This window comes from Lithobates pipiens, unplaced genomic scaffold (genome assembly GCF_037356315.1).
Source record: "Lithobates pipiens isolate NorthernLeopardFrog02 unplaced genomic scaffold, aLitPip1_a1.2 Scaffold_18, whole genome shotgun sequence".
Taxonomy (NCBI): domain Eukaryota; kingdom Metazoa; phylum Chordata; class Amphibia; order Anura; family Ranidae; genus Lithobates; species Lithobates pipiens.
The window spans coordinates 488472663-488499267 of NW_027507758.1; the positions used below are offsets into that span (position 1 = coordinate 488472663).

Below are 26605 nucleotides of genomic sequence, written 5' to 3' on the forward strand. Positions count from 1 at the left end.
GCTCACATCGAACATTTCCCGTTGGAAAATCCGACCATGTGTACGCAGCATAACGTTTCAAGTGGTTGGTAGGACACCTATCCAGTCTTCTGTCCTGATCTTAGTTATGTGACTATAAACACATTTCTGAGCAGTAAAAAACAAATGGCTCACAAGTGTAAATGTGCTGCTGCTTCTAATAAAACCAATTCCAGAAGAACGACACTAGCAGGCAAGTCAGGCATTGCATAATAAACATTCTTAGGTCTGCAGTAAGCAACAGGCCTTGCCATTTATAGGAAAAATAAAGATTTTCTAGGAAATCCTAACTAGAGGATTTATCCCATTCCATCAGGTCTGTTTATCTTAAGAACTTATCATCTGGCTTCCTTGCATGACCACAGTAGCGTGCTTAGAGATCAATCTGGTCCTATGTGTGTAATCACAACAGCCCAAACCACATCTAATGACAATCAACTTGCAATGGCAGATGTTTTAAAGCACATACTGCAGTGAACAGCATTATGTGCAATTCTCCATTAAAGATATGTGCATATATTTTTATAGTGATCTACAGCAGTACCTAGCTTGATTAAAGGTTATTTATAGATCAGATCCTTATCACTGAGTTCAAGTTCACTGTAGGGTGATGCCGTCAATGAAATTGCATTGTGTTATGACTAGTTTGTCTTCTAGAATCAAACAAAAAACAGAACATTTCCTGATAAACTCACACTATTGCGAATTGGATGCAGATTTTCCCCGTAATTTGCTTGTCAGGAGACTGATCGGCTAGCTCTCAAGGGTGCTGGTTAACACAGCTCTGGGAGACAGCTACAGAGCAAATTGCTCAGGAGTCCTGTGCGTCTTTTGGTCCATTTCAGGTGCGATTGCAGCCAAAAACAGTGAACAGGGATGCAACGGACCCCTGCTGAGAGCCGCACTGGAGCCCTGCTGCGTACTGCTCAGCATGGCAGTGTGAACCCAGCCTTAATCCAATGCTACAGGCCCAACCCTGCTTTGAACATCTTCCAAGTATCACTGACAAAAACACACAGTAGTCAAACTAATCAATGCGATTGATTGAGTGTGCTCAATATCAACCAACGAAGGGAGTCTTCCAGGAAAAAAAGAAAAGAAAAAAGAAAAGGAAAAAAAAAAAAAAAAAAAGTCTCCTGTGAGCGATCCTCCATAGAATACCTTGGTAACGCTGTAATTCTGGACCTGTGTTTTAGGGGGTTCTACCTTATTACCATGCCATGTGATCTGAAAAGAAAGAAAAAAAAAAATAGACTTCTATAGGTTTCTCTTTTACAAGTTCCAAATAACCAGGAGATTTTTTCCATTTCATTTTAATTAGGAGTGAAATGAAGCATTAACAGCAATATACACAAGATAGCCAACCATGGTCACCCAAGTATCACACCAATATAAGCTTGTTGGACACTCCATTCCAAAAGCAGGGGCATCAATATGGAGCCCACCCATAGTTGTAACTATAACAGACACCACATTTCTGAGTAAGTTTTTTTTATGAGATTTTGAAATATGTGAAAATGTGGCCCAGTCACCAAAAGGCACTGTTTCAATTCATTCCAAACAGCGTTTATATCAGTTAAAGTGGATCTAAAAAGGCAGAAGGTTTAACTTAAAGCATTCTATGCATTAAGATAAAAAGCCCGTATGCAGCAGCCCGCCTAATACTTACCTGAGCTCCCTCTTGATCCAAGAATGCCTCGGCCATCTGGGACTCCCTCCTGAGCCTTTGGCTCCCACTGCTGTCAAAGTCAGTTAACTAATGAGGAGAGAGAGGGGGCGGAGCTTAACCACAGCAACATGTCTGAATGGATGCAGGGAGCTGTGGCTCGGGTGCCCCCAAAGCAAGCCGCTTTCTGTGGGGGCACTCGACAGGATGGAGGGGCCAGGAGAGCCGAAGGACCCAAGAGGAGGACATGGGCTGCCCTGTGCAAAACCACTGCAGAGATACAGAGATAATATATTTATATCCATCTCTCTATCAATAGACTTTACAATCACTTTAAGTTCAGGGCTCTAGAAAAGCTACTAGAGTAGTTCCATACCAAACTATTCAAGGCATGTCTTTGTGAACCAAGCTTTGTGCAGACTCTTGCCATATGTTTGGAAGTGCATAACTGTCTAAACATCTATGCTGTAAGTGTATCCTTCCTTGGAAACTCATATATAGTAATTTGGAGGGGTGTTCATATACTGTAAGTCTGGCCAAATTACATAGTCAAAACTACAGCATTAGTAGACCTAAAACCAATTCCTACTTAGTCAAAAAGTCACTTTTTAACATATATGTTACACAGTGAGCATAATGTGCTATATTATCTCTCTCTTTCCGACGCGTATTCGTCACAGTCACGTGACTTCATCAGGGAAAGCCTGATGAAGTCATGTGACGGTGACGAATACGCATCGAAAAGAGAGACACACCGGAAGTGACGCTGGAGTGCACCGTTCGTTTTTATGTGTACACCGCTGTATATGAGTGCTCTATAATGTGAGTACCCTGCTGTTAGTATTTAATAAACTCGTTTACATTAAACTACTACACTATGGATTACCATTCCTATGTCTTGTGAGGTATACCATCCTAAGATACCAGAGCTGGGGACACTAGGAGATATACACCTACATTCTAATAAGGCTATAACCTCACAGGCGTGAGGTAAGGGCACATCCACCCACTTACTGGACGGAGGGAAGAAATAATCACTGCACTCTTGTGTTTGCATGATTTATGACAGCACCAACACCTGAGTTTGAAACATAGCTGAAGCTTTTACTGGCAGAATTTGCTCGCCTATTCTAATTTCATGGACTGAATATTTCATAACACTAGCACTTTAATTTTTTTGCTGCTTGCAGTGTTTGCACAATGGAATGCACTATATAAAATATTAGCCTATGTTTTATTTTGCTGCTATTTTCTCTTATTTGATAGATTTAGTGTGGTTTTATAATTTTGCACATTCACTCTGCACTTTGTACTGCATTTTTGCACATTTATAATTTCTGCTATTAGAGTATGCGCATATGTATATTATCCAGATACTATTTTCACGAAATATATTATATATACACATACATATACATACACACATACACATTATGCTCACTGTGGAACATACATGTTAAAAGGTGACTTTTTGACACTAAGTAAGCAAGTCTATATCCATTTATACAGTTTTTTCACTACTCCTTATCTATAGTCTGAATACCTAACCCTTCTGTTCACTTTCTCCTTCCTTTTTTTTCTCTTGCTTTCTCTCTCTTTTTCTTAATCTCTATATATACTGTGCGACACTATTATCTACAATTAGCGAGTTTTTTGGGGTAGGAAAACCCCCTTTCAGTGTACGCAGCAGTTTTTCTATTTCTTTGGGTGGTTGGCGCAGAGGTATCTTATATACTAAAACCAATTCCTGTCTTTTAAACGGTTCCACAGTAGAAGGCCCATACAAAAAAAAAAAAGAAGAAGAACACACCTCAATCTATGGCATATGCCAGATTAGTAGGTCTCAAAGGATTGATGACAGGCTTAACCACACAGGAACACCCCTTTCACACCGAGCAATGGAAGCGATAAAGTGCTGCTTGTTTTAGCGGTGCTTTAGCACAGTTTAAGTGCAATTTTTTCAGCGCTTCAGAAACGCTGCCCATTCATTTTAATGGGCAGGGCGTTTTGGGAGCACTGTATACAGCGCTGCCCAGCTGCCCCAAAGATTCTGCTTGCAGGACTTTTCCCAACGTACCGCAAGTGCACCGACCCAGCGTAGAAAGACACTAAATTGAATGGGAGGCGGTTTTCAGATGTTATTTAAAAGGTTACGTCTAGCGCTAAAATGCCTGAAAACTGTCTCCGTGTGAAAGGGGTCCTAGCTGGATATCAAGCCTCAAGAGTAGGCAGCATTAAAAAAGGGTTGACATTTTGACACGTCATTAAAAAGGAAAAGTCAAGCCAAAGCTTGTTTAGCTGTACTTCTGCTGTGGATCACATGAGTGCAGTTTGTTTTGCACTCCTGTGACCAGTTTTCAGCAGAGAGCAGGCTAAAGTCCACTCTCTGCTAATGTCCCAGATGTCAGTCCAGGCACCACGTCATCCCAACAATAGCAGTCTGTGGACAAACAGTGGGCTCAACTTCTCAACAAGCCACTGAGAGCCTGAGCTGGACGCCCCCTCCACAGCCCAGCACTTCAATGAGCAAGGAGGAGGCAGAGCAGAGAGCTGTGACTGATAGTCTAAGTTTCCAGCCCTCTGCTCGGGGAGCTCTGAAAACAGAGCGATCTGTAGTGTTCAACCGCTCAGTTCTAAGTGCAGAGGGACAGATGCTGCATCCACCGAAGGCACAATGAAGAACGAACAAGAAAATACTTTACTTCTTTTAAACCCACATTAATAAAAATTATCAATAACTTATGTATTACATGCTTTTCATAGTCACTATGGCATTTGTTTTCTATTTTCTGCAAAACGCCAGGTTGATCCGGCTGTTCTATGTCTCCTCCACCTATCCACATCCCCACTGCAGTTGAGGATAATGCACATGCGCATGTCTTCCCCATCACATCTGAGCAGCCCATGTAGTCACACATGTGGGTTTATACAGTGGTAAATGACAGCTCGCTCACTCCTTCCCTCCTCCATGCCCACTAACCAGCTAAACAAAATGGGGTGGGATATTACATCTTGATTGATAGAGGCCTCATGTTCCTATTATTCCTGTATTCAAAAGACAAAAGGCAGAGTTCCCCTCCACACCATGTTATGGCCAAAAATAGATTTTATTTTTCAAAAAAAAAAATTTAACGTGAGCCTGTGACCAATAGCAGAAGACTAGAAGCTCCCCCTGCTTATGTTTCCCTGCAGACAGGCTAGGAAAGCAGGTGGGTCATGTGACCGCTCTATATTGATTAGGAAAAAAAGGGTCCATTTTTTTTTTTTTATTAAAAATTATAGTGCCATCATCACACACAGAAAAGGGACAATGCAAATTAAACAATGTGTGTTAGTATCAGTTTGAAGAAAATCTTTGAGAATGCACCTGAGTGAAGGCCAAGGCTTAAAAATATCCATGTCTGGAATACCTCGTTACACTGGTCAAGCTTGTAATTAAGCTAACTATGCATATACGCTACTTGCAGCATTTGCCAAGAAGCTGGAAAAAATAAAAAATAAATAAAAATCACTGTAGTAGACATCGCTAATCCAATGAGCTCCACTAGCCTTGGGTTCTGGGACGAGCAGCTGCCTCGTGAGCGCAAGTCACTTGCTCACCACAGATGACAGATAGGTTTTTCTTCTTCTCAATTAATGTAAAGCGTTTTCTGATTGGACCCAGTAGAGAATATAGACATCACACTCACTCAAGCTGGACCAATGTAATGATGTCAATACCCATCTTTAGAATTTTTTTTTTTTTTCTCTTTCAAATAAGAACACCCCCCCCACACACACACACACACACACACACACACACACACACACCTTGCAAATCTAGAAAACCCTGTTGTGTAACCATCTTATTTGAGAGGTTGACCACTGTTGGTTTAGTTCTTTTCATAAGTGCACAGAGAAAGATGAAGCTGAAATCCATTTCCAGCAGATATTTTCAAAATAGGAAATGGGTTTGCGGCAATGCTGCTCAAGGCAGGACATTTTTACATGTTTAGATCTAAAAATTATTTTTAGCTGTTCTGAGCTTAGTTCCTGTGGGATGATCACAGCAAGAGGTCCTTAGCCTTGTAGCTTAAAACTGATGTCATAGCCTAGGAAGGTCACTCACCAGGGCACAATGTTTGAAGAGAACATCCTGTTTAATAGGAACACCTCACATTTCAGTGATGTGGCTCAAAGTGATGGGAAAAAAACACTTTAAACTTTTTAAAAAACATCCCTGCCAGGAACTGGAGTCCCCAGAACAGCAGTGCGTCTGTGGCAACATTGGGTCGGACAGATAGTGCAGACGCACTTTCACCAGCTGGGGATCTGGAACGCTTCTTGGGCATGTTTCTAATTACCTGGCTGGCCCTCGAGAGCCACATTGTGCAGCATTTGCCCAGCTAGCACCAACTTTATATACCATTTTCAACAAAGATGTGCCACTTGGTAACCTAGATCCAACCTGGATCTGGGGTGGGACATTTGGAAACGAGTGGTGTAAATGTACTTTACATATCTGGGGTTGTACAACTTTATCTGGGCATCCTGGTGGGCATGTGCTGGCTAATCAAGATTATTGTGGACATGTTTTCCAGCACAAAAGACAAGGGTGGCAGGGTAGGGAATTCCTGTGACTACTAGCCAGCTGTTAGATTGAGGCCGGGTTCACATATGTGCAGCCATGGTTCCCAGCATGGGGTCCAGTGCGTTCCCGTTTACTGATTCAGGTGTGAATTGGGTCTGAATTTTTTATTCCAGAATTCGCACCTGAACTGGTCCCAAAACACACAGTACCCTTTTGGAATGCAGACTGCGGCTGCCCCAGACCTGCATGAACCGGCTACATTGAGAGTCGGTTACACTCACGTGTCATGCGAATTGGATGCAGAAACCAAGATTGCTGGTTGCATATGCCTTACAGTTTGCACCCAGGACTTAGTGTGCACACACACCACCAGCTAAAAATACAGAACCCTGGCTCTAAGCCCCTTAGAGGACAACAGATGAATTTGGTAATCACAGTTCAAGGAAGCAAAGTTTCAAGTTCCTATCAAGCATTTGTGCTGAATGCACTGACCACAATCTGCCAGTCAACAATAAAAAGCCACATCAGCATAACAGTCACGTAGTATGTGTTCTATAGATGTTGAAACTAGAAAATATTTTCTTTGGCTCACAAAAGTAACCAGAAACAAAAAAAAAACGTTACTTTATTGCTTATTGACCCAATTGAGCAATCACAAACTTCAACTTTTCATTAACAAAAAACAATCCAACACTGTAGTAACAGAAATGGGTTTTAGTTAAAGTGTTATTAAACCCAAAAGCAAACATTTTATTACAGCTTACCAATTCTTACATGTGATGGTTGCACTCTTTTTAGGCTCTTATTTTCATCTGGTGATCTAGCCAATAAGTCTGTTTTTGAAAAGAACAAGCCATCCCCACCAGGAAAAGTCTGCAGATGTTTCTAGCGGCTATAACAGCTGCTAGCGATAAGCGCACATAAAGCCCAGCATGCTGGTTGTACCAAAATTGATTGGCCGATCAACTTGGTACATTCAGCCTGCCCAAAATGGTTTAAGTTTTCAGAAAGTTTAACATTTTAGGCAGGTTTTAAAATGTCTGAATCCTATTAATATTTTCCCTAACGCCCATACAGAAAACCTTTGTAAAAGGAAGGTGGTGACAGCCTAACCCTTCCTCATGCTATTAAAAATTGTGCTTCTCTGTGTTCTTGTTGAGCTTTCCTATCATTTCTTGTTCTGAAAGCGGGAGAACTACCCAGTAAGGACAGTAATAAAAACCCCAGAAGGACTTCAACCTTTACCTGCTCTATTGAAAAAACAAGGCATTTTCACTGGTGCTAGGAAGCAAATCAAAAAACCTTTTAATTTGGTTAGGCGTGCACACATACACAAATTGTAAACACAAAAAGAGCCAGTCTTTGAGTTCTGAATAGGGAAGGGAAAGGCTAAACGTCTGCCAGTTCATTAAAATTTCCTCACTTTGTCCTGGAGAAAAAGTAGTATGTAGAAGTAAGGAAAAATCTCTCCAATAAAGGATGACCTTAGGCGTGCGTGCAAGTCCACGTGGCCGCCATGAAGCTGACACTCGGCAGCGCTAATCAATGGCAGTGAGACATTCTCTGATCGGTGCAGCCGAAAATTGGAAAATGTCTCACTGCCTGTGATTAGTGCTGCGGAGTGTCAGCTTCCTGGTGGGCGCGTGGACTTGCGAACACACCTGAGCTCATCCTTGCACTCCAAAAGGTGAATTGCCCTTTGTTGGAGGCGAAAGGTGCACATTACTGCAATGCATAATTGTGAATAGTCCCAAAATCCTTGATCAGCAAATTGGGGGCATGACATGGGCCTTGGGCAGGACATACAGTCATGCTCAAAAGTTTACATACCCTGGCAGAAATCGTGAAATTTTGGCATCAATATTTCTTTAAGGATAGAAATCACATGAAGCCATTATCATAGTTTTTTGGATCCTTTTTAAATCATAACAAAAATCATGCAAATGGCCCTGATAAAAAAATAAATAAAAAAATAAAAAAGAAGTTTACATACCCTGGAATGTTTGGCCTTGGTACAGACACAGAAGGTGGCATACAGGTTAAAATGGCAATTAAAAAGTTTACATTTCCCACATTTGTGGCTTTATTAAAAAAAAAAACGGTTATGCCCCGTACACATGATCGGACATTCCAACAACAAAATCCATGGATTTTTTCCGACAGATGTTGGCTCAAACTTTTCTTGCGTACATACGGTCACACAAAGTTGGTCGGAAATTGCGAACGTCAAAACAGCGGTGACGTACAACACATACGAGCAGAGAAAAATTAAGTCCAATAGCTTCTTCTGCTTGATTCCAAGCACGCGTGGAACTTTGTGCGTCGGAATTGTGTACACACGATCGCAATTTCCGACAATGGATTTTGTTGACAGAAAATTTGTGAACCACATCTCAAATTTTGTGCGACGGAAAATGTCCAATGGAGCCTACACACGGTTAGAATTTCCGAAACAAAGCTCCCAAACATTTTCAGTCTGAAATTCCGACCGTGGTTAAGGGGCATTAGTGTCTGTGTATAAATAGTCAAGGAGTTTATTAGCTCTCACATGAATGCACTTAGCAGGCTAGACACAGCCATGAGGAGGTAGAAAACAGTCAAAAGACTTGCACAACAAGGCAATGAAACTTTGCAAAGATGGAAAAGCATATAAAAAGATATCAAAAGCCTTGAATATGCCAGTCAGTACTGTTTAAATCACTTAAGTGGAAAATTAGGGGCTCTCGATACCAAGCCAAGGTCAGGAGACCAAGAAAGACCGCAGTCACAATCGTTCAAGATGCAACGAAAAACCCACAGGTAACCGCAGGAGAAATGCAGGCTGCTCTCCAAAAAAAGACAGAGTGCTTGTTTTTAACTACTTCAATACCAGGTACTTACACCCAGTCCTGCCCAAGCCAATTTTCAGCGCTGCAGCTGTTTGACAATTGCGCGGTCATGCTGCGTTTATTATTTTAGCATTTGACAAAAAATTAAAAAAAACTATGTTTCTTTTGAGGTGGCACTGATGTACAGAACTGATGGGCATTGATAGCTGGCACTGATGGGTGGCACTGATTAGCATTTCCCTGGTGGCCTACCTGGTGGTCCTGGTCCAATCACAGCTGATCACGTGGTAAAGGAATTGAAAAAGGTACTAATAAGTCACAGATGCAAGATGGCCAAAACCTAACCCCATCCTAAACAGCAAAATAATTTGAAAATCAAGTTGTCTCCTCTAGAAAAAGGACTTTAAAGTGGGTAAAGAGCCAAGGAAATGTACAAAATATAATAAATCATAGTTTTTAATTATAATAAAGTGATAGCAGCACATAGTGTTGACATAAATATTACAATATAGATTTACATAGGATAAAAAAAAGACTTTATTAAATTGGCATAGCTTGTTCCTCTCTTACTGCGTTTCGCCTAAGACCCAGCTGTATTACAGTGCATTACAGTGGACGAAGGAAAAACCCACATGGTAAAGAGTCTCCGTCAGAGGCACTCTGAGATCGGTCTAGCAGAGTGTCAGACTGACACACCATATCACGATGCACACCCCCACAGGCACGCAAGAGCAGTCGTTCTGGAGGGCCATCATATGACATCCACCCAGAACGAGAGCCACGCTGTCCAGCCATCATTTGATAGCCAGCAGGCCGGAAGAGGTTAAAAGGAGCACAATTCAAGGGTTTAGCTGCCAGAAGGAAGCCTTTACTGCACCAATGCCAGAAAAAAGCTAAGGAGGCATGTCAAGGTGTTGGGGGAGGTTGTCCAGGCTTTTTTGTTGAACATGTACAGTAAAGGCTTCTTTCTGGCAACTTGAACATGCAGCTTTTTTTGTCCATATTGTGCTTTAATAGATGTCTGTTATATAGTGGCGTTGTGTTTTTTTTGGATCATCGCATAGTTAGGACAGCAGAGACATGAGAGTCTGATAATTTAGTTATTATAACCATTTAAGGACCGAGACTCTTTTTGAGCTTTGTTGTTTACAACTTAAAAACAGGTTTTTTACTATTTCCTTAGAACCCCCAAACATTGTAAAAAAAAAATTCTAACACCCTAGAGAATAAATGGTGGTCATTGCAATACTTTGTCACACCGTATTTGTGCAGCGGTCTTACAAGTGCACTTTTTTTTGGAAAAAATAAATACATTTTAAATGAAAAAAAATAAACAGTAAAGTTAGCCCAATTTTTTTTATATTGTGAAAGATAATGTTACGCAGAGTAAATGGATACTCCTGTCACATGTCAAAATTGCGCCTGCTCATGGAATGGCGACAAACTTTTACCCTTAAAAATCTCCATAGGCGATGTTTAAAAAAATTCTACAGGTTGCAGGTTTTGAGTTATACAGGAGGTCTAGGGTTAGACTTAGTTTTCGCTCGACTGATTGTGGCGATACCTCACATGTGGTTTGAACACAGTTTTCATATACTGGCGCTACTCACGTATGCGTTCGCTTCTGCATGCAAGCTCGACGGGACGTTTTTTCTTATTTATTTTACCTTTTATTTTTTACACTGTTCTGTAAAAAAAAAAAAAAAAAAAAAAAAAAAATTGTGCCCATTTTATTCCCATTACAAGGAATGTAAACATCCCTTGTAGTAGGGGAAAAAAAAAAAAAAAGGGGAGCACGACTGGACCTTTTAAATACGAGATCTGGGAGTCAAAAAGACCTCAGATCTACACTAAAATGCAATTAATAAAAAAAAATTTAAAACCTTTTAAGAGCTATGGGCAGAAGTGACATTTTGATGTCGCTTCCTCCTTGCAATGGTATGGAGACAGGTGGGAGCATCATCCCCCTCACTCATCTCCATACCCAGGAAGAAACATTCGATCGCCTCCGCCTCTGGGAAGCGGGAGGGCCCTCTCACTGCCGATAAAAGTGATCTTGTAGTGAATCTGCCAAAGACCACTTTTATCTTGAAGCGGGCCGCCGGCAGAAGAGGATACCAGGGTTATGGCAGCTAGCTGCTACCATAACAGCGATATACCTCTTCAAACTTAGGACGTACATCGTTGTGTGGTGGTCCATGAGTGGATAATGCAAAGAATACGACTTTGATTTTGTATGACAATTTAGGAAACTAGGCTAGTTTCAGTTGTATCATGATATACACGTAATTATTTCACCTACGTTTGCCTGTATGAAGATTTTTTTAAAAACAAACACACACACACACACACACACACACCATCTTTTTCCAGTTCAGCCTGCATGTTTCCTGAGGTTACCTGTGGGTTTTTCTTTGCATCCCAAACAGTTCCTGTGGCAGTCGTGGCTGCAATCTTTCTCAATACCAAGGTCAGGTAGACCAAGAGCCACTAATTTTCCACTTCTTAATAAGCCATTAAACAGTACAAGGCCTTGGATAGCTTTTTAGATCCTTTTCCATCTTTGTAAAGTTTCATTAACTTGTTACGCAAGTCTTTTGACTGTTCTTTTCTACCCTGCTTAGTGCATCCATGTGAGCGCCAACAAACTCATTGACTATTTATACACAGACACCAATTGTGATTTAAAAAGCCACACATGTGGGAAATTAACCTTTGTCATTTTAACCTGTGTGTGCCACCGTCTGTCTGTACCAAGGTATGTAAACGTTTGATCAGGGCCAGTTGGGCGATTTCTGTTACGATTTAAAAAGGATTTAAAAAAAAAACTATGCGATAATAAAACAGCTTCATGCGATTGCTATCCTTAACCACTTCTTGCCCACGCTATAGCCGAAAGACGGCTACAGTGCGGACGTTACCTGCCGGGAAGGCGTCCCTGGATGTCCTCCTATTTACTTACGCAATGCACGCTCCTGAGAGAGCGCATCAGGGAAGTTCTGTGCTGGCCGCGTCCCTCAGACACAGCCAATCACAGCGGCCGTTTACAGCGCAATCGCGTGTCCAATGAGAGATGATCTTATATGTAAACATATGAGATCATCTCTAAGCGCCGCTCTCCCTCCTCACACAGACAGCGTGAGGAGGGAGAGATGAATGGCTGCAGCAGCCGTAAGGAAAAAATAAATAAAAAGGTCAAATATACTGCCATCTGCCCCCAGTGCCACCATATGTCATCAGTGCCACATAGTGCCATCTGTGCCACCTGTCAGTGTCACATGCCACCTGTCATCAGTGCCCTGTTTTAGTGGCATCTGTCAGTGCTACATCATTGTTACGTGTCAGTACCACCTGTCATCAGTGCCACGTGTCATTATCCTGGTGCTCCAGAGCCTTCAAAAAGTGTAATAGGTAGTCAACAAGTTAGATGTGTAATTTATGCTCCTAGAATATGTGACAGTTCTTCCTACATGTTGGGTCTCTCTAAGTGGCCAGGCTGTGAAAAAGTCCCACACATGTGGTATTGGAATACTCAGGAGGAGGAGTAGAAACATTTTGGGGTGTCATTTGTGGTATACACATGCCATGTGAGAGAAAACCTATTTACAATGACAATTTTGTGGGGAGGGGGACTTCATTTTGCAAAGATTTGTGGGGGGGGGAAACCCTCACCATGCCTCTTACTAAATGCCTTGGAATGTCTTTCCAAAAAGGGGTCATTTGGGGGGTATTTGTACTTTCCTGGCTTGTTCAGGTCAGAAGAAATTAGATATGCTACCAGTACATCAGATGTGATCAATTTTGTATGATTCGCACCACAGCTTGTAAACTCTCTAACTTTCACAAATATCCACTAATTTGGGTTATTTTTTTACCAAAGATATGTAGCAGTATAAATTGTGGCCAAAATTTATGAAGAAAAAAAATAAAAATAATAATTTGCATGATTTTAATCACAGAAAACGTAAAAAAAAACAAAAACACGGAGGTGATCAAATACCACCAAAAGAAATCTCCATTTGTGGTAAAAAAAAAAAAAAAAAAAAAAAAAAAGGACAAAAAATTTATTGGGGTACAGTGATGCATGAATGAGTAATTGTCATTCAAAGTGTGAGAGCAGCGAAAGCTGAAAATTGTTCTGGGCAGGAGGGGGGTTTAAGTGCCCAGCAATTTACAATTTCTGCCAGGGTATGCAAACTTGAGCACGACTGTATGGGATGTACATTTGAGTACAGTATAGGACACAGGAGTTGATTTTTTTAGACCATGGGTCTTAGACAGTAAGTACTAACTTACTGGACAGATGCGGAAGACCATAGTTGAGATGGCGACTGCGAGCAGCAAACAGGAGCTTTTCAAATAGAAGGATTTAGGACAGTAAGAAATATTTTTGGACATACTTTATTTACAATAAAATTTATAATCAATAGTTATATTAGAATATTGTTTAACTTCAGTATCATTAGGAGGGTTTACTACCGCTTTAAGTCAAAGAAATTGGGTGTTTGAGGGTGCATGCAGAGCAGACCGCATTGGCTGTACATAAAAGGTAGCATAGTTATACTTGTTGCAGATCTGTGGGAACCTCATGGAAGGAGGCAGAATAATGATAGATAGATATAGATATAGTGTAAAAAATGTGAACCAAAAGTATTGTGCAAGTTGCGAGCGTGAACATACGAAGAAGTGGTATGAGTAATGACTGGGTGCTTGTGGTAGGTGCCTCAAGGGGGAGACCAAGCTGCGGAAGCTTGTGGTGTATGTGCAAGACAGGATGTGTTGAATCATGCCAAGGATTCAAATCACTGACGCAAATATGGCTGGGATTCGAATCAGGCTATGGTGGGTGAGTGGAATTGACCGGCTGACTGTGGCAAGGTCTCCTACGCCTCAGTTCTGTAGCAAGTTTGGGGATAGTCCATCCCCTCAGGGTGTAAGCACAGAAATGCTTTGAACCCGCAGAGGGTGACAGAGGGGCAGAAGTATGTGTTTAAGAAGAGTCGTAAAGATAAGAACAGAAGAGATAAGTTAGATAACAAAAATGGACAGGTGCAGTGAAGAAGCAGTTTTGCTTTCTGAGGCTTAAATGCTGTTGGAGTAGAAATTTTGAAAACTCAGAATACGTGGCAACTGAGGCGAACCAAGGTGACTGGCAAGGTAACCAATGCTCAGGTGCCTGTCTGTGCCAAGCACAAGCCTGTGGACCAGAGCCCCAGGGCATACAGGGGCGAGAAGCTGAAGTCTGGTATGGCCCAAGTAGGAATGTTGCATTCTGTAGTTCATGACGTATGTTCAGCCTGCCAACGCTTGCACTGTCTACAAGCCCAATGTTTAGCGGCATTGTCTGTGTAGGTGAAGGGTCACCCTGCAAAAACAGAATATTGTGCAAAGAAACGCAACAGTAGCCAATGCCTGATGAAGCCCAAATTGTGTATGTGAATTGAATAATGAAAATGGTGCTGCAGAGTGAGGTGAAGGTGGAACCCGTGTACTGCACACCTAACTCAAACACCCTAGTTGCAAAGTCCTGGTAGAGGCAGAGAAACCTAGTCGACCAAGTACCTGTAGAAACGGTGATATAAAAGTCCAGGTTTTAACCTGGCATGGAACGAATCCTGACCCACCCCCCTTAGATGTGACTGACCCCCCCACCCCCCCAGGTGAAGATGCAGACCCTACGCGTGTGTGTTTGAGAAAGGGACGTCCAACCCGATGAAAGATGGAATAACCTAAACTCGACTGACCCAATGGCAAGAAACAAGCATGAGTGGCTGGGTTGTATGCCACTGGACATAATGAGTGGCTGTATGGTGTGCCACTGGAGACGTGCTTGCAACGTTTGCAAGACAGTAGCCTCATTAGTGGAGGCAAAAACAAGGACAGCAGAGAAACTGGAGCATGTGGGGGGATGAGCCTTGGTCGTGTGCAATTGTGAGTCATGATCGCAAGTCGAAGTTATGAAGCTGGAGTCTCGTATTAGTTTGTGAATAAGTGCACACGTGCGAGTGATTGATCTAGGGATTGGTTGCTTGTGGCAGGTGCCTCAGCCCTTCCTTCTCAAAGCTGGCAGCTCAGCTCTCGGCTAATTGCCAGCTCCTAGCTCTCCACAGTGACTCACCTGTTGATATCCTGCTAGTCAATCCTGCCTACTTAAGCCGTCCAGTCATTCTCCGTCTTTACATCACATCACTAGAGACACTCTCGTGTTCCTGTTAAAGAACAACTTGCTTGGCTGGCATTCCTTCTGGCTCCAGATCCCGCTTGCTGTTCTATGCTCATCTCTGGCTCCCTGACATTTGATGTGTGACTAGCCGTTCCAGTTCCTGAACTCTGGCTAATGTTTTGACCACATTTACCCTGTTTACCAATTATTCTTCAAGTGTGATTTAACAGTACTGCTGTCTTGGTCTGATTCATGGTTCCGACAGTAGGCGAAGGCCATCAATTCAGTAGATTCAGTTAATCCACTTGTTGGTAATTTTTTTCCCCCCAGATTGGATAAGCAGGATCACCACATGGATCAGTTTGCCATGGCGTTAAAAGGCTCCCAAGTCACACAGCTCACCTGGAATCTCCCACTGTGGCTGCTCCGGTACAACCTGTGTTGCAGGCTGTCCCTGCTGCTGCTCCAGTCTGTGTAGGCACCCACCTTGAGTATTACCTCTATAAGAGGTATGTCTGGTTCCACGCCGCTTCCACAGAGATTTGGGGGCGATCCAGTCCAATGCAGAGGGTTTTTCAACCAGGAAACCAAGAAGCAAAAGTAGGTTTCATGAGATCTTTTCTTTCTGAGAGAGCCTTGGCAAACCCTCTATGGTAGGACGCAAAAACCTGTTGTCGCGAGTTACCCTGAAATTGTGGCTTCCTTTAAAAGGGTATCTGACGTTCACGCACACTTCGCTTCTGCTGTCAAGTGCCTCATGTCCATCAAACCGTATGACAACTGTTGCCGATTACGCCATTGCCTCCCTCACCTCCTGGTACAGATTCGGTCTGTGAAGATGAACCCATGCACTTGGGCTTCACTAGTCTCACTGCAGGTGAGGGAGAGATTGTGCCTTTGAGGCCAGGCAGGTCACTTTTTGAACTCTTGTCCTACTCATCCAGGGAACGTCAAACCTGTTACGGACAGACCTTAGCTGGAGTGGTTTCGTCCCCAGTAATCTAGATGGATAAGCACTTGGTTTCAGTTACCCTTTTTTGGGCTCAGTCATCCATCAAGATACAGGCTCTAATCTGGGGCTGCAGGCCTGTTCATTGATGCAGTTTTTGTAGCAAAAACACTCAATTCCGCTGCAGCTGCTTGACACTCCACTTACCACTGAGGCTCTTGGACGGAAGACCTCTACAGCCGGACCATGTGACTCATGAGACTGTTCCGTTGTCCATGGCTGTAGGGGCTCTTCACCATGATATAATCCAATTCCAAGTTATGTCCTCACCTAAGTTTCTGCTGGTTATTGGTTATCCTTGGTTACAGAGGCACAACCCCTCTTGGTTGGCTCCGTGCTGAGGTTCTCTCCTGGTCGACACAATGCAGAAAGAAATGCTTCCAGAAGGTAGCCAAGGACCTGTGCACCTCTTCATGCTCCTCCCTACCGGAGGAGTACCGCGATTTTAGCGATGTCTTTGACAAAGGTCAAGCCAGTAGTTTACCTCCACACCAATTGTATGATTGCGCAATTGACCTTCAATCTGGTGCCATACCCCCTCATGGCCATGTTTACCCTTTTTCAGTTTGGAGGCTAAAGGCCATGGAGTAGTATGTTGCAAACACACTTTCGAGGTTTCATCCACAAATCCTCCTCTCCTTTTGCTGCTGGTTGCTTTGTGAAAAAGAGTGGTGAACTGAGACCTTGCATCGATTATAGGGGTCCCATTTGTTTCACGATTAAGAATGCCTATCCGATTCCATTGGTTACAGAGATATTTGACCGCCTCAAGGGAGAAACTGTTTTCACAAAGCTCGATTTGACAGGGGCATACAATCTTGTGAGGATTAAGGAGGGCCACGAGTGGAAAACTGCGTTTAATACCAGAACAGGCCATTAAGAGTACCTCGTAATGCCTTTGTTAGTTTTCAATGAATTTATTAACAATGTCCTCCGAGATTTATTGCAGTTATGTGTGGTGGTTTATATTTTCCAAGTCCCTGGAAAGCCACCACACAGAGGTCTGTTCCCTCAGTTTCTGAAGCACACAACAATCTCCATTGTAAATTGGAGATGTGTGAATTTCACCGTGATCAAGTTAAATGCCTGGGTTATGCAATTTCCACTGCTCGTTTTTCAATGGACCCAGAGAAACATTTCAACGTTTTTACAGTGGCCCCGACCCGTGTGTTTACATCCTCTGTAGCGTTTCCTGGGCTTTGCCAACTATTATCGGAATTTTATTCGCAACTCTTCATCTCTGGTCAAGCCCCTGACTGATATGACCAGAAAGGACGGTAACCCATAGTGTTGGTTTCCAGAGTCCATTAAGGCTGCCTTCGCTTCTGTTCCTGTGTTGGCACATCCCGATTCTACGTTACCTTTTATCCTTGAAGTTGATGCTTCCCAGACTGGAGTTGGTGCCCTCCTGTCTCAACGTCCTATCTCTGAGTGTCATGCATCCTTGTCTGACTATCCTTTCCGGTTCCTGAACTCTTGCTATGTTTTTACCAAGTTTACCTTTTATCATCATCATTCAATTGTGATTTCACGGTACTTCTGTCTCAGTCCAATTCATGGTTTGACACTTCTGATACGAAAAAAGGTTAGAATCCTATCTGCAAGGGCGAGAACCGCCAATGAAGACCAGGAATGGAGAAGCCGCAACACACTGGTAATCGAATGCACAGACTCATGAACCATGAAGTGAGCTGGGAAGAGCCAGCCTAGTGACAAGATTTATTGTGCACCAGAACCGACAAGGAATACAGGTGAGTGGGCTGCTTAAATACCCCCCGGCTTCTCCCATAAATTCAGGCCACCATACTGGCCTGCTTATATATAATAGACACACACACACACACACACACGCGTGCTTTTCTTTGATATCTGTACACAAATGTTTTGACCTTTGTTTCTCTTTTAGCCCTGGTTCACACCGACATGCGAGAATGAAATTGTGCGAGTTCAGCTGAACTAGCACAATTTCATTCCCGCACGTCAGTCCTGACTTTGGGGGCGATTTCAGAGACATTGTGTGGGTTTCTGCACAGATGTTTATTATAAATCATACCGCAAAGTCGCCTAAAGTAAAGAAAGTACTTTTGGGAATCGGTGCAGCGTTGCAATGATTCGGGCTGAACGTTCATACAGAACAAGAAGAGTTAAGAGCCAACATCAATCACTTATTTGTTTCCCTCAACTTATCAGCAGGATGTAAATGTGCTCTGACAATTTAGAATCAATAGATCAGTGACCCAGAGTCTTCCACAGGCTGCAAAGTTAATGAGCAGCATCTGATTATAGCAGATTGATGCAACCCACAGTTACCTTATATAAATAATACACTAGCTGCATAATAGAGTTTCCCCTGTGAGATCAATTAATATGTGACCTGTTACCAACATTTTGAGAAAAGAAATGTCTGTGTTACCCCAGCAACCAGTCAGCTTTAACTTCTCTCAAATGTTCTAAAGTTGCCATGGAAACATGAGAGAAGCTGATTGATTGCTAAGCAGCTCTTTGCTGGCTATAGACATAATATGGCAGTCAAATCACATAGGGCAAAAACAAGGATCTGACAGTGGCATGAGACGAGATCTACAGAAAGGAAAACACTTGGTTGGAAAGCTCTCATTTTTAAAACAAATTTTGGAATGTTTTGTCATGAAACTCAGTGTTGCCCATATGTAGTTTTGGCAGAATATTGACATATTACAGGCCTGTTCTTGCAAAATCTGAATCAGTAATTTAAAATGCCAGTGTTTTAACATTTTCTCTGGTTTGGGAGGTACCCAGTAACACTGTGCCATGTTCCCAACTGAAATAAAAAAAAAAAAAAAAAAAAAGAATTTATTAAAATAATACACACACACACACACACACACACACACACACACACACACACACACACACACAGTCTAAGCACAATTTTCTATAGTGTTGCACAAGAAACATACAAGGCGTTAAGATTGACAATTTGTACACAAGTATTTTTTTGTGAACATTACTGTCTTTATTCAGAACCAGAATGAATGACAAGATTTTCCCCCCTTAGATAGACAAGTTTGAGAGGTGTACAGCAAGTTGTTCTGGTACGGGCCGGTTCACACAGCGGGCGATGCGAGGCGACACGACTCGCCCCCGCAAGTCGCCCCCGTTCTGTACAATGGAACCGTTCTGAGAGGAGCGACTCGAGTCGCTCCGACTCAGAAAAAAGGTTCCTGTACTACTTTCGGGCGACCTCGGGGCGACTTGCATTGACTTCTATACAGAAGTCATTTGCAAGTCGCCGCCGAGGCCGCTGCAGGTCGCAGCGAGGCAAGTCGGAGTCGCCTCGCCTGCAGTGTGAACCGGCCCTACAGGTTCCACATCCTATCTTGTCATTCTGTTTTTTGTTTTTGTTTTTTTGTTTTTTGCAATGGACAACGTAGCGCTCCCTGGCAAAAGATAAATGGATAATTTGAGTGTCAAAGTACCACACAAATATGGCCAGTGTGAGCACAATTCCAAATTTTTTATCCTCAGTGGGTGGAACTTGCACAGAGTAAATGTTGTGATATGATTGGATTGATAAGAGTATGGTTTGAGTAAACCGGGGCCAAACAAAAATGTGGGATTCTGTAACACTATCGACATTGGTTGATACCGGTCTATTCAACTTAACCTAGTACCTTAAATGTAAGCAATATCTGGTACAGAAAATGGCATTTTTCAAAGTATGTAAAGTTTAATTTGGTCAGCTAAATAAAACAAAATGCTCCCAATGGTATATCTGACATTTAAATAATTCCTGTTGATTTGGCTGTAATTCTTGCAAGCTGATCGCCAAAGTCTACAAAACTATACCCTTTTATTTTTTATTTATTTTTTCTTCCATAAAACACACACCACGCCACACGCAACCTGAATAGAGCCACCTCATCTAGGGACTGGTACGCTGCAGTACATTCAATTTTTGTTTTTCTGTTTAGATATGCTTTAATAAGGCAGTGCAAAGTGCAATAATGAAATGCAAACAATAAGATTTATTTTGCTCCAAATTACACCAGTCCATGCCCCACCATAACACACACACACACACACACACACACACACACACACACACACACACACACACACCTTGGGAGGAAGCCAATTATACTGACATCAGACTTAATTTATCAACATCTTGGGTGTCCCAGAACCATTATTATTCCTTTTCTATTTAATTACCACATTGCTGTACAGATTTTAATCTGGTTACAGGATGTTGAGCAACATAAATGATTTGTAAAGAAATGCTCTTTTGATAAAAAGGAAGCCCAGTATTTTTTCCCTTCTGGGGATTTGGGTGTAAAAATCCAGAACCCCCATGTCCTGCATGCTACAGTGCATCCTGCAGGCACATTAGATTACGGCAGTCTGATTAATGAAAGCTGAAGACTGACTGCTGTAATGTAGTAACCAAAAAACAGTTTTTTGGTTACTACATTATCACTGCAGTTTGAGCTGTGAGCTAAACAAGCCTGATTATATACTGTATTCCAGCTACCAACATTTGTCCCCTGTATTAACACAGTGTGCATATGTTACCTTGCATCCTGCCTGCGGCCGTGGCTTCATGAGTGGAGTCGTGGAGCAAAGTTCAATAGCTTCTGGTTCATGGAATATGACAGCTGGGAGAGGTTCTTTCCGAAGGGTCAATACGTTCAGCTTTGATTTTATCATGGTCTGGAAATGCTGTGCACAAAAGCAGAAGATTGCATAGATTACAAGAACTGAGAAAAAGGAAGTAGCTAAACAAGCCTCTTAATTAAACAATAGCCCCCTTCAAGCAGTATTATGGCTCATTTGTGATTGTGTAACAATCAATGCAAAGAAGAAAAAAAAACCCCACCACACACGCACATGTGGTTTTCCTTATGCAAGCTGCTGAAGTGGTTTAAATAATCCTGTCATGCCACAGCAGCAGTCACATTTTGCACGCTGCACAACACATTTCTGGAGGCATAAAACAGGGCTCTCTGACCCAATGAAAGTACAGACTCCTCTGTGCAGTAATCCTAGGAATATTAACCTTGCACCAGCCAGAGGGTCAGCAAAGCAAAAAACAACTAACTTGCTGGCTACAGATCTTTAAAGATATGAAGCGACAGTCACTCTTTTAGGAATGGGTGATCTATGTCTCTCCATTGGGAAATAACGATCTGAAAGGTTAGAAACCTTTGCCCAGCAATTACAGTTTTCAACAAGAAAAGATGTGGCATGTCTGTGCTTACCTTCATGGTTCCTTTCAATCGTTTTATCAAAAGCTGCAGAGTTGATTCAAAAGATTTCAACTAACAAGTGCTGCACAAACGGTTGGCCCTATATACACATTCTGTATAATACTACTACAAACTAAAGCTGACCATACACGAACAACTGTTGCAGCCAATCATCTGATAATTTTCAAGATGGCTCCTTTGACAAAAGCCATTTGAGTAATTGATTTGTCAAGCTGGTGGGGCCACCTATTGTTAGAAATTCAGGCAGACAAAGGTCTAGATTTTTATTTTTTTTAAATATGAAAATGAAAAAGGCACAAATAAAATATGTCAAACCAGTGACTCACCCCTCCCTGCAAAAAGGTCTGCAAGAGGCAGACAGTCTAAAAAGAAATATCTTCTACTGTACACTTCATTAGGAAGAAAAAAAATATATATATATCACAGTTCCTAATAAGCAACTGTGGTTACACAGATGGCAGCTTCTTCCCTTATTGCCCACACGTCTTTAGGGGGAAATGGAAACAGGTGTTCTGCATACATAAGTTCTGATGTGACAGAGGGGTCCCAACACTAGTCCCACCTACATTTCAAAAAGTCAACCTATAGACATGTTCCTGCTATGCTCTAGTTAGCCAGGGATTTTCTTCCCACTTATAGGCTCTTCTTCCTAGAATTGATGAGAACAGATGAATCAATCCAGCATGGTGTTTAAAAATAAAATCCATGTACCTCGTTCAATGACTACTGGCATTTTGGAAGTCTTGGCATCTTCTAGTAATAGGCAGGAGTAGCATGCCAATTATGATTAGCAGCTTTCTATTTGATGTCCGCTCTTAAAATGTCTACTTTATAGAGATTGCCAAAAGGTTAGAAGTGATTAGTCGGATGGCAGGGAGGAATTTATTATATGCTCAGCAAAAAAAATAAAAAAATATAAAATCTATGCAAATCCTCTGCTCTTTAACACGGTTATTTCCGGTGATCATATTCATGAATTTTTATTTCGCTGACCTTTGTCCATACCACAAGAAACCGCATAGTGGGTTATTTTCCAGTGCAATCAGCTTAAATAATATCAACAAGTTTTTTTCTCCCTCATACACAAGAGCAGATGTGCAATTTAGTTTAACTTGCTGTAGCGCTTTGAAAGCTGTAACAAAAGTACATAAATTTTTATAGTATTTCGTACTGATTGTTTTTACCTCATTTATATATTTTTCAACCACCAGAACACTGGAAACAGGGAAGCCCCCTGTAGTAGTACAAGTAGGAGCCAGTTATAAAAAAGGTGACATTTAGGTGAATATAAAAAAAAAAAAAAAAAAAAAAAAAGAAGACGCAAACCAATTCAGTTTGGCAATTGAAAATGTAAAATGCAGTAACATACATTAAATGCATTGGTACGATATGGGGCTAATCATTCTAAATGGCACACGAGCTGCAGGGCACAACCAATAACTAAATCTCACCAACACATTTAATAAGCGTTGTAATGTGTAAGATGGTCTGAATGGCACATGGAGAGAATTGAAGTAGAATAGCGCTGCACTGTCACTTTAAGAGCATTGGCATTGATTATTAAAGGATGTGATTGATCCATACACCAATCAATTTTTTTGATGAAAACGTTGCACTTGCTTATCACAATGGACTTTGAATGTTTAGGGACTTATTTTCATGGAGTCACAGATTGCACTTTATAGCAGCGTTCCATCCAAAAATGGAACTTCCGCTTTAAGGGAGGTGACTCCCTGACATGCCACATTTGGCATGTAATTTTTTTCAGAGGCTCCCACTTCCTCCCGGTGCACAGCAAGGGAGATCACCTTTCGCCCCCTCCCTCTCGGCAATCCATGTCACAGGTCCCAGATGATGCCGCGATGTCATGCAGCCACTGTGAGAGCATCAGTGGTGAGTGAGCAGACATGAGAATACTGTGTATATGCCAATTTTTAAAGGCTATCTTGTAAGTTTTCCCGTATAGGGCTATTTTAATAAATATGCATACAGAGAGTACACTATGTAGTCTTATTCGTTGATGATTGCATGTTACTACAGAGCCGTGTATCAGATGAATAGCATCCTGGAGTAAAGGAAGGAATCTTTACATGAGAGATATTATCTGTATCCATCTGAATTCACCCGTGAGGTTGTTGAATCGAGAGAGCAGTTCTGGCAACTGCCAGGTGTTTCACCTTAATGTATAGGATGCATTAAGTTGAGGAAAAAAAAAAAAAAAAAAAAAAAACACAAAAACAAACACACACACACACACACACACACACACACACGTTTACAACCCCTTTAATCATAATTTTGCACTAGAATATTATTTATTTGCACTTAATTTATAGGAATTGGTGGCGCTGATTGTTACACATATCTACTTAAGACAATCTGCCTACTCATCCCTCCACACCGGGGTTTTGCGATGCAACCTGTAGCCATTGCTATGCAGATAATGGACAATAAATCTTACCATGTGGCTGGCCAACTACCTCCCATCATGCACACTGTTCCACAGCTACAACCCAAAATAGCAATCAACGCAGTCAGTCAGTGTCCGGTATGAACGCTTTTGCTCCATCATACCTCCCTACAGGAACTCCATCTCAGGACACCAGTCAATGTGACTAACTTTGTTCCCCATGCTGCCATGCATCGAAAGTCTTACAACAGACATGTCAGTTTCCTAAACACATGCTCTGCCAGGAGCCAACGACAAGTCTCACCAAGTTCAATGACAAACCTGATCAGTACAGAGGCTGGAAATCCACCAGATAAACTAGGCGGTCACAACTACAGTGAACTAGATGTCACAACCACAAAAGCTAGATCTGCTGAACGTATAAAAAGACTCTAAACCTCTGGTGGCAAACAAGGCCCATATGACCTCCAAGGGTCTCTCCCTCTCCATAGCCCATCAGTGTCGGAGGTTCCTGACTGATTTTTTTTTTTAATCTAGCGGGTTGCAGCCTTACAGCAGGCTACTTAAGGACTTGCTGCAGTGTTGTGGTGCTGAACACAGATCTTCATACACAGGAGGAACCAGAGCTAGGCCAGGTAGAAAAGAGCACACATGTGAGGTTTTTTTGGGGGGGCGGCCGGTTGAGGGCTGTGGAAGGAGAGTTGAGGGTGCAGAGGTCAGATGTTACACACAGTGCATAGTATACTCCTGTACCCCACGAAACCCATAACAAATGCAGTGACAATTATTGATGATAACGAGTGGACACTTCCTACAGAATAAATGATCCCTTTGAGGGAAACCATACAGCTGATGCAGACCCCGATGAATTGGTGTTGACACCCCTGCTCTAAACGGTTCACATTGACAACCCTGCAGCAGGTCTTAAAGCTGCTTGGGATAGACTTATGCCCCGATGGTTTTTCCAACGGAATTACGTTCAAGCTTGGCTTGGATACATACAGTCACACAAAAGTTCTCTGAACTTTCTACCGGTGATGTACAACACTACGACAAGCTGAGAAAATGAAGTCTAATGCTTCCGAGCATGCGTAGGAATTTTGTACAGACGATCGGAACTTTCTGACTTGCTCTCAATCTTTTGCTGGCTGGAATTCTGCCAGCAAAAGTCAGATGGAGCATACACATGGTCTGAATATCTGACCAAAAGCTCACATCCAACTTTTGCTGGCAGAATTTCTGATCGTGTGTATGGGGCTTCAAGCATAGTTTTGGCAGCTCAGAAGCCATTGAGGATGCTTTACTTAAAGGCTGCAAAGCTTCCCAAAAATAACAGCCAGAGAAATTTTAAAAAGTTTCAACCTTCTGTTGGAGCTTTAACTCAAAGGTGATGTTAACCCAATAGTCTGTTACCTTATTGTATACAGGAAAAAATAAATAAAAAAAACCCCTAACACCAAATACACCACACGGTGATCACTTGAATCAAGGAAGAAGGAAAAAAAAAAAAAAAAAAGTTTCCTTTCCTCCTATTTTGAGTTCATTAGCAGAATTGCAGATACTAAGAATGATCCAAGTTTCTCCTATGGGGAGTCCAACCCTCTTAGTCCACCTTCACCAAGGCTTGCAAGCTCACGCATTTCACATAGAAACCAGAGGTACAGTGTTTGTGAAAAGGAAGTTTCAGAAAACAAATCAACGGGTCACTTGATGCACCATGTGCCCAATGCCTGGACCTAGACTGGGTCATCGTAGACAATGTCCATCTGGGTAATGTCAGGAGGGTCCTGCCAAGTGGTCACATCACCTGTTTCAACCAGTGAAAAACTGCAGTAAATGCATTCAACGGTTCCTCGTACAACAGAGGTTTAGGAGCAGTGGAGCATTTTTTTCCAACTGCTCCTGAACTTTCCTGTTATCAGTACAAATACACAGGGTCGTTTATAGGCAGGTGAATTTAGGTTCAAGGAAGGGGTAAATCCTTCAGGGGCTGAAGTGGTTAAATCTTTTACTTTAATGGGCTTGTCACTTTTAGTTTATTAGTTGCTGGAGTTCTGCTTGAAGAGAGAAGTATACTTTACTGAAGAAAAACTATTTGTCAAACTGTCTCCCTCAATGTAGCCAAAATCTGGTCATCCCGCTATCCAGGCTGTTAGCTAAAAGTCAAAATCAACAAAACTGTTTGGGTACCAAAACTGGTTTTAAAGGGGAGAGGGAAAACTCTACTGCTTAGGTGCCAAACCTGCAGCCCAAGGACCACATATGGTCAGTTAGTCGTCATTGTGTGGTCTTTTAACCTCAGCAGTTAGTAGTGGGATCATTGGTTTTTAAAGGGACTATGCCAAAATAGAAAAAACGGTATTGAATATGTCCCCAGCGTCTGATGGTTTCCTACAGCAGGTCTCTAGCCTTCAACCACTCCTGTAGCACAACCAGTCTTAGACCAGATCTTAAAAGATGTCCACTTTCTGACAGCTTTCTTTAGCATCATATATACACCATGTACTGTGTGTGGTCTACAGACAGACAATGTCAGACTGTTCCTATCCAATTGACAGTGGCAGCTTAAAAGTGGCTGTACACAGAAACAAAAGTAACACCCGTCTTATTTATTTTTTAAATTTATCTATGCTCTTCATTTTTCTTTCAATTACATTTTGCCTTTAGAAAAATAACTCACCAGTCACTCTAA

General features: G+C 42.0%; 1 protein-coding gene across 7 annotated transcripts in view; it reads right to left on the minus strand.

The window, feature by feature from the left end:
* PID1 (phosphotyrosine interaction domain containing 1) overlaps positions 1 to 26605 on the minus strand; it is a 92200-nt gene that overhangs the window by 22734 nt on the left and 42861 nt on the right. For 3 of the 7 annotated variants that reach the window (XM_077488533.1, XM_077488534.1, XM_077488535.1), the window contains 2 exons: positions 20809 to 20955; positions 1180 to 1245 (listed from right to left, as the gene is read on the minus strand). The exons of 1 other annotated variant lie outside the window; for it this stretch is intronic. In XM_077488533.1, the coding sequence (XP_077344659.1) occupies positions 1180 to 1245; positions 20809 to 20955 (213 nt within the window). Of the gene's footprint in view, positions 1 to 1179; positions 1246 to 20808; positions 20956 to 21112; positions 21147 to 26605 lie in introns of those variants that run through there. 3 more of the 7 variants (XM_077488537.1, XM_077488536.1, XM_077488538.1) reach the window with 3 other exon arrangements.